General features: G+C 39.8%; 1 protein-coding gene across 1 annotated transcript; it reads right to left on the reverse strand.

Moving 5' to 3' along the window:
* Positions 1-152: 152 nt before the first annotated feature.
* Positions 153-7,050, reverse strand: znf330 (zinc finger protein 330). The gene is made up of 10 exons (XM_084073132.1): positions 7,024-7,050; positions 5,644-5,815; positions 5,069-5,088; positions 4,878-4,948; positions 4,473-4,549; positions 4,008-4,134; positions 3,300-3,404; positions 3,085-3,131; positions 1,241-1,358; positions 153-699 (listed from the first exon to the last, which is right to left on the reverse strand). Exons 2-10 carry the CDS (start codon positions 5,761-5,763, stop codon positions 419-421), a joined length of 966 nt encoding a protein of 321 aa, XP_083929258.1. The 5' UTR covers positions 5,764-5,815; positions 7,024-7,050; the 3' UTR covers positions 153-418.
* Between the last annotated feature and the right edge of the window lie 1,939 nt (positions 7,051-8,989).

An 8,989-nucleotide genomic window follows, 5' to 3' on the forward strand; every position in this document is an offset into this window, starting at 1 on the left:
CCACTGCTTTAGATAACCAAATACCTATCTTTGCAGGGTCATTTCCCATCAGAGTACCACCCAATTGGTTGGCATAGCATACACCACAAAAGTAAAACAGTGAGTCATTAAAAAATGAAGAACAAAATAGAGAAATGGAGACATAATGTTTGCAACAAAAAAAGAAGCAAATCTTACTTTTTAATGGCTAGTAGGCAACTCATGTCTTGGGCTGACAAAATGACCACACAAATTCGAGAAAAAAAATATGGTAATCATTCTGAATGAGTAATTCAGAATGATCTCATATTTCTTCCAAAAAGGGATACATAAAACATTTGGGATTAAACACAATGTAGTCTTATGCACTTGCTGCCTGCGTAGGCCTATATTTCTCCCTCTCTGGGGAGCATAATAGTGTGACAGATCTTGTCAATTTTTAGGCAGGTGTCCCTTCCAACTTAAGATCGGCCAGGGACTTCGCTGCAGTTTCTTCTTCAGTTTTTTCATCTTCTTCCGCCTCATCATCTTCTTCATCGTCATCTTCATCGTCGTCGTCATCTTCATCCTCATCTTCTTCATACTCATCATCGTCATCGTCTTCCTCTTGGTCTCCACCTCCAGACGCCAGGTTTTTCCAGTAGGAATCGTACCCTGACGCGCCGTAGCCATAGCTATCCTCATCGGCACCGCTTTGCCGGCCGAACTTCACAGAGCGAGCTGCAGACAGAGACACACATTTGATATGACATCTCTCAGATCTAAAATAAATATAATCCTTGTCATTTGTATAACTCAGCCATTTCCAAGTATGTGGTACATTATAAATTGATATGCTTTACTCCATTCCCTTGTGTTTTAGCTAATTCTGCAAATAATGCATATGGTTCCATCGATGATCTCCTATTGATTTACACTGGCACAAATCAGTAGAGACCATCTATGTGAGACCATCTTTGATGATCTCACATATTAATGTGAAAACCAGGCGCTTTTCCCTGTGCATTTAGTCAGCTGTTTCATGTATTGCATTTTATGCCTTGATGTCAATCAAAATCCTTGCTGTGGCAGCATTCCCACCAGGCCTGGAATTTTGACATTTTTAGTGGTGCCTTTGGTGTTGTACATTTGACACAAAGGCCAAATGCCAGCCAGGGCAGCTGAGGCATTGTGGAATTGCATGAAGGTCACTGTGGCCTCATGGCATTCCCTGGTTCCCACGTTATTGTTCAGTAAGTGGTTTATAAAGAAAATCACTTACTGGACATGCTGAGGTCTTTGGTCTCCTGGGTCTCATGGCCACATTTTGGACATGGTGGTGCTTTTCCTTTCTCATGTTTGAAGATCTTACTCCTGGCATGGTCATCACAGTAACAGGCCTGGAAAATAAAAAACAGAATCTATCACCTTATATTTATGTGAATATGAATTTACCAAAAACATACAAACCGATATTCAAAACCAATAACCGATATTCAAAACCAATAACCGACTAAAATCTTGCTATGTACTTTAATCAAATACTCAAGGATTATTATATATCTTTTTAAATTAGTTAGTATCAACAAATCAACAGGAACATTTTTATAATTTGATTAGATCTGCTATTTTCACTATTATTTTAAACTGATCATTAATCGTAATCAAGGCAAAAATCATAAGTAATCGTGATATTGATTTGAAGTCATATTGCCCAGTCTTAAGATTAATGCATTCCCGCAATAAGCCGTTAGAAAAAACGTTGGAAAAAAGGGTCCATCTGTGCCCAGTGGCAGCCACTGAGGGGAGGACCCTCGTGGTATTACAACGACAATCAGCAAAATCAACAGATGTCACAAGCGTTAAGACAATGAATATAAAGCTGAATGCCCAAGACAGGAAACATATAGCATAAGCATACCAACAGAAAAATATTTTTATATATATACAAAAAAAGGTATTCACCAAAGCATAAGGAAATAACATGGGTAATAATAAGTACTATAATGTCAGATTTACAGACACTGTATTTTATTTAAGTTTTTTTATTTTGTTGTCAATCATTTTTGAGTGTTTTTTCAGTAACCGGTCTCTGTTCAGTTAACAGAAAATAAATGTTCAGGTCGGTATATCAATGTAGTTGAAATCCCGCTGCTGCTTGCAACTTTGCACTATGTGGATCGATTTCTATAAACTAAATGAAAAAACATTGCAGTGCAAAATATGCAGCATACAGTTTGTATCTCACATGTCTACATCATGTTAAAGAATGCAATGCGGTGATCTGCTATTTTCGGCAAGGGACACCGTTCGTTATGTGTAAATCAGGCTTAGTGATGAATTAATTAGATTTAGTATTACCTATGACAAAGACAAAATGTGGATAAAACACTGACACGATACTAGCGATACTTTCAATGCCCCATTTATGAAGAATACCCCCGTCCGATGACAGTGCAGGAAGGATGCAGTAGTGGAGGATGCGCATTTCCCCTCAACACAATAAACAAATAGACATGACTACGAATTGTCAAGCAAACATGTTTACTTTAAAACATTTTTGAAACATGACTTAGAAACTAATTATGAACATGGTGGTGGTGGTGGCAGATAATTGAAATAAATAAATCAAACAATTTCTTCTATTAATGCCTCTGAATCGTCAAACTGCAAAAACCCAAAATGGTCACATCCCTATGACTGACTAAACCTGTATTTTTGTCTTAAAGCCACTCTCTCTCCTGGCGGAGAGAGGTAATTGCAACAATGACCAAACTACAATAAAGATAATGGTGCATCTAGGGGCAATCCTTATTTTATACAGTGTATGGTCAAATCTGGTGCGCTATCAGCTTCAAATACCTTTATTGACATTATCAACCAGTCAGTGTCCTACCCTACCAAACACCAGGGTCAAGATTTCTCAGTGGAATAGTAGGGAGACCACCTGGCTCCACCAACCACTGCAGATGTGCAAGTTATATTACATTAACAGACTCAAATCAGTCCCAGATTGTAGCTTTAATAGTGATGTTCTTTACCATTAGCAATGATTTCAGGATGTAGCGGTTCAATTAGCAAAATGACAGGAGTGATTTTGAGTTTAAGGATATCTAGCAGCCTCACCTTACAACGCAGGCATGAGTGTTGTCCCAGTCTATTACAGGAAATGCCTAAAACATATGAAAATAAATATGAATATACTTTTACATACTGTACATATACCAAATGCATACCCTCGGGCAACATTCTTTTGAATGTGTTAGTGAACTGTAATTTTCCTCTGAACTGTGAGAATAGAAATGACTTGACATGCCAGTTAGAACAAATAGTTGACTCACATTTATACGTTTCAGCCTCAAGGACTTGGCAGCTCGCCTGGTGCTCAAACTGATCATCCTCACACAGGAAGTTGTGACAGAAGGAACAGCGAAATATCCGCCCCCCTTTGGCAGGTAAACAATAATTGTAGAAAAACAGAAGACATGTTTAATACCTCAGCAACCACAAGTATTTGTACTGTTTTGTATATTTCCCCCTAGCCCTGGTCCAGAGCGTTAGTGAGTTCTGTCTCCAACCCTGCCAGGCGCTCGGCTCTTAGCCCTGACATAGAATTCCACTGCCCTAAGAGGGCTCCAACTGTAGTAAAAATAAACAAAACTACTTCGCCAATCACTTTTTGGCAGAAAATTAAATATGTCCGCTAAATGGAAAATATTTTATTTACTCCACTGCGCCCTCTACATATATGGTCAATGGTAATTTATGTTAACCAGATCTGTAGAGGGCACAGTGGAGTAAATATAATAATTTCCGTCTCGGACATGTTTTATTTTCTGCCCCAAAAGTATTATTACAGAGAAGGTGGGGTGCTGAGAGGCTTCCCACCGTGGAGAATAGACTTTCAACAACATAAAGCAGCTTTTGTTTCGGTGAGTAGTGCAGAAGTTTTGTTCATTTTTAACTACAGTTGGAGCCCTCGCAGGACGAACGCTCTGGACCAGGGCTAATTTCCCATGGACTGGAATTAAAACTGGAATTGGTCCTACCATGGTCCCAGACACAGCGGTCACACTCAATGCAGTCAGCATCGGTCAAGGGACACACACAGGCATGGGAACTGAGGCATTTCCTACCATGGCACACCCATGCTTCGCAGAAGTCACAAACCGCTCCCTAGTCATTAATAAGAAGGAAAAGAAAAGGAAATATCTTAGCCTGTGCAAGTCTTTTTTCACCATCACATACAGCAAAATTAAGTATTGGCCTAGGTACAGTATGCATCTACGGTTCCCAACTGCATATCCAGGTTGGACTGGGTTTCCACAACTGGAATTAAGAACGACTGTTATAACTCATCTGAGGTCTGGCTGGCATTTATTTGCAGCTGGGAGGACACAAACGTAATGGGGAAATAAGGATCGTCTTATACAAACTGGCATCCAAAACTACATAAAGACAGGATAGCACCATGTACACATGCCAAAATCAGACTAAACATATTGGTAGCTTACCACCATGCCCATTCCAGTGCTGTGTATCCCGGGATGTCTGATAACACAGTCTGATGCCTTCATGCATTTGGTTTTGCCTTTTAACAAGAACATAAGTATACATATATGTTTACAATCACTCTTCCCCGTCTTTGTTGGGAGGGGCCCAATTGTTGTAGTAGTAGAAGTAGTAGTAGTTTATTTTGGTCATAAGAAAAGATACAATGTATTCATTTCATATGGATAAGTGAAACAGACCAAAAAGGTGTAGGCTGAAGCCACTTAATGACCAAAATGACACGTTCACTCTCTCACCAACAAGAGTTTGGAATACCAAACTGCACATTTAGTAAGTGCTCATTCTAAATAATGCAGATGTTTAGGTCACACCCTGTGTGTTTAGGTAAATAAATGAAGACCACTCACCACATTGGGCACACATGATCATCTTCTGCACTGATGAACAGAAGTAGCAGAAAGCCCTGTTCTTCTGTCGTCTACCAAGTGAAGGCAGGGAATGACAATTAAAGCAATGAGTTTGAATGCTGGTTGGTTAATGTTAATACATTGATATTTCAATACAGGGTCTGACTCTGCACTCAGTTTATGTTGCTTACCTCTGGCATCTATCACATTCCTGTGAAAAGATATGCAATAACATAAGTAGGAGGATTAACTTTATTGTGAAATATTACATCTGGGATGCAAATTACTTGAGTAAAAGTACAAAGTATTGGTATCTAAATGTACTAAAGTACCAAAAGTATAAAGTACTCAGCAGAATGTCCCATATCACAAGTTTTCAAATAAAAAATAAAAATATAAAATATATAAAAATATTTTGAAAATAGCCGATCTACAAGATCACAATGCATCGCATTGTGAGCTTGTAGATCGGCTATTTTCAAATGGCCAAAATGTATATAGGGCTGAAGTGGTTAATGTATGTTTTGTAATAATAGTCAAAATCTACAAAGTAACTCTAGTAACTAAAGTTTTCAAATAATTGTAGTGGAGTAAAAGTACAATATTTGCCTTTGAGATGTAATGGAGAAGTAGTAAAAGTACTGAAAATTATTAATACTCCAGACCAGTAGAGTAACAAATACCTCAAAATTGTACATCAGTACAGTACCTGAGTAAATGTACTTAGTTACTTTGCACCACTGATTCTGTGTCATGCAATACATACCATGGATGAATTGCAAGGATGCTTGGCGACGTCAACATGGTCCCGGTTGGCTCGACTCTGTTTCTCTCGCTCCTTGCGACTCTCTGCCTTCTTCCGTGCGCCAGTCTTCTTTTTGGGCATCTTGATCCCAACAGGAGAACCGCGTACACTCTTGGTGAAGATGTGATTAGATCTGCAAAACAGACAGAGGAACCACCAGTGTTGCCAGTTTATGTGAGAAAAATAAGCATCCAGGTCTATGAAATCATTAAGCCCAAAAGAAGTGATATAACATATATACAGCGGCTTTTTGAAATTAGCCGACCTACAAGTTCACAATGCCTCACAATGCGACGCGTTGTGAGCTCAGCTATTTTCAACAACAAAAAATCTTGTGGAAAATGTAGAATATTTTCCAAAACATTTAAAAAACATAGATCTTGTATGGGGTGCCCCAACCTCCCAACCTGGCACAACATATTTTCAGATGGGGGTTCTTGGATAATTACATGTTGATTTGGGGGTCCTTAAATATGAAAATATTTAAACAACATTGGAAAGCAAGCTAAACATATGCAAATACACTTTAGAAACAAGCCCAAAGAAAACGAAACCTGCAACTCACCAATATTTACATGCGACTTTACAGAAAAACAAGCCCAAAGTCGCTTATAATAAGCCGACATGGCAACACTGGGAACCACTGTTAGCTAATGTAAGGTATGTCAACATTAACGCATCGTCCCCTAGCTGCCTCCTAGAAGGGTTGATGTCATGGACTGATGCAAACAAAGCTGGTGACTCACATCTAACACTTTAGATAAAATATATTCTTTACATCTTTTAAAGGTCCAACGAAAAGGATGGCTCATGGACAATCAAACGTGAACATTTTTAAATCGGCTTAAATGTAGGTTTGTTTCTGTTAGTTTTCCTGAGTCTCTGGTATTACATTAAAACTAGGCCTTTAATACTGTTGCTTTTTTTTCTTCTGTTTGTACCCTTTTAGTAATGTTTAAATGTGCTCTTTTTGTAATGTTGCTTGTTTTCGGCATGGGGGACTATGGATGGAAATTATCATTCTTGCTAAATCAAATCCAGCGTATTTACATTGCATTGTATGTGTGGTGTTCATTAAAATGTGCTGTCCCTCCCAAATACACGTTTAAATAAATTAATGTTATTTTACGTGTGAACGGATCCAGTCAGCCCACAATCTTGCTAGACCAACATAAAGGTTAGCGTCAGAGTAAATAAGTTGTAATAGCTTAGCTGACAACCACTTGTAACACTACAACAACTTGTCTAGTTATGGGATTTAGTCACGCATAATGTACCAGAAGTGTAATATGTATCTATCTGTTTTGATTTGTTGGTGTTGAGAAATAAATCCACACAAACCTGTAGCAGTTGATGAGGGGGGAAATGTGGCAGGTACGGCATTAAGGTTGGCTCGGGCGAAATGTGTTCCGCCGCTATTGGTTCCGACTTATTTGGTTCCGATTAGTTGTGGTTCTAGTAGTATAACTCATTGGCACACAATGTATGTTCACAAAATGTAATCTTTTAAATAAATTATAGTGTGTGTGTGTGTGTGTGGGGGGGGGGGGGGGGGGGGTCCGGGACCCCTAGGGGTCCTCAGAGCTACTATAGGGGGTCCGCCACATCTTTGTGTGATATGATTTATTTTTTTTACATTAACCACTTGAACCCTAGCATCCCAATTCTGAGGAGAACTTTAGCCAAAAATAGCAGATCTACAAGCTCACAACGCCTCGCAGCTAGATCGCCTATTTTTGGCAAAGAGATATAGGTGTAGAATGAAAAAAGAGCTGACCAAGTAAAAAATCATCTCTCTCTCTGTCTCTCAGCTAGGGGGTCCTTCCTTGGAAGACCCCTGGTCTACTGACCTTCAACAGTATTATGTGTTGTTGAACCAATTAACAGTCTGACTCTGAACGAAGAAAAGTAGGCTACAGTCTCTCTGCGGTCATTTAAGGCGGCTGTCAAAGTTCAGAAATGTACACTACAGTGCAATAAACTTGGTGAACCTGTCGCCAGAGACACTGCGTCATCTTGTTCCCTCCGGCCCGCCGCTTTAGCACAGAGGATTTCTTCAGCTGAATTGTCACACACCACCAGTACTGCTAGTAGGACAGTAGGACACACCGAGGGTCCCCTAAACAACAGTTTGGTGTCAGAATGGAATACCAAACTGAGGCAAGTCACTTTATGATTATTTCAGAAAAGTGCCATAAAGAATTATCTTCGCCCGTGGATATGGTAATATCCACTTTACACAGCAGATGGCAGCAAATACCGCACAAACCTGGGTGAACTATGGGTGATCATTACAATACGCTGTTATTTGAAATAAGCGGCTTGAACGTTAGTTGTAGTTGGTGGTGGTGGTGGTGTTTTGCTGTTTATCTGTCTGTAAATGAAGTCTTGTTATGATGATACTTTGCTAGCTGTAGAATACAACTCTCGTAGACGTATTTATGATTCTGACTGAAAACGTCAGAATCATAAATACGTCTACGAGAGTTGTATTCTACAGCTAATGCTTTGCCATGACTCTTCTGATTATGAACAACGCCTTGAGCCCGGGTCCAGTCCCGGGGCAGAATTAAAGGGTGTAACCTGGATATTTTGTTGAGCACTTTTCTGGCTGTACTGTGAGATATCATCAAATGACGTCTTACTCACGTGTGTAGGCCAGTGAACCAATACCGAGCAGAGACGGAACACAGCTGACACATGAACAACAACAGAGTATGGTTCGCAGTAGCCCTGAAGTATGACTGTTATGGATTAACTTCAACCTAGTGTTTGCACTTTCTTTCTTTTTGGCCCGTAGATCTACATAAACGTTCTGATTTCAAATATTAAGTCCTTACCCCATGGCCACGGATGTTGCAATTATGTACGGGCCCTCAACAAGTACCTGTATCTTCCGTATTGTTCAATAAAAAGCATTTTAATCCGATCGGTGGTCATTTTCTTATAGAGTTAATGTATCAGAGTGCAATACAACTCCCAACCGATAGGGTCGCGTGGTTGGAAAGCATATGGAGCAAATAACCATCGATCGGATTAAAATGCTTTGTATTGAACAATATGGAAGATATGGGTACTTCTGAGGGCCCGTACATAATTATAACATCTGTGGCCATGGGGTATGCACTTTATATTTGAAATTTGAACGTTTATGTAGATGTACGGGCCAAAAGGGGAGAAAGTGCAAACACCAGGTTGAAGTTCATTCATGACGGTCGTGACAGACGATCCATGGCTAGGTTCGCAGGTGCTGCTGCTGCTGCTGCTGCTGCTGCTGAGGCTTCTGGGTCTGCTCGATGGGATCCTG

Source organism: Gymnoscopelus microlampas, assembly GCF_963454915.1.
Source record: "Gymnoscopelus microlampas genome assembly, chromosome: 2".
NCBI lineage: Eukaryota > Metazoa > Chordata > Actinopteri > Myctophiformes > Myctophidae > Gymnoscopelus > Gymnoscopelus microlampas.

Excerpts from the sequence above, each read along its gene's own strand:
- znf330 (XM_084073132.1), bottom strand. The coding sequence starts at position 5,763 with ATGCCCAAAAAGAAGACTGGCGCACGGAAGAAGGCAGAGAGTCGCAAG. Across the intron at positions 4,949-5,068 it reads GAATGTGATAGATGCCAGAG|ACGACAGAAGAACAGGGCTT; the intron begins GTAAGCAACATA and ends TTCACTTGGTAG. Across the intron at positions 3,132-3,299 it reads TGAGGCTGAAACGTATAAAT|GCATTTCCTGTAATAGACTG; the intron begins GTGAGTCAACTA and ends CATATGTTTTAG.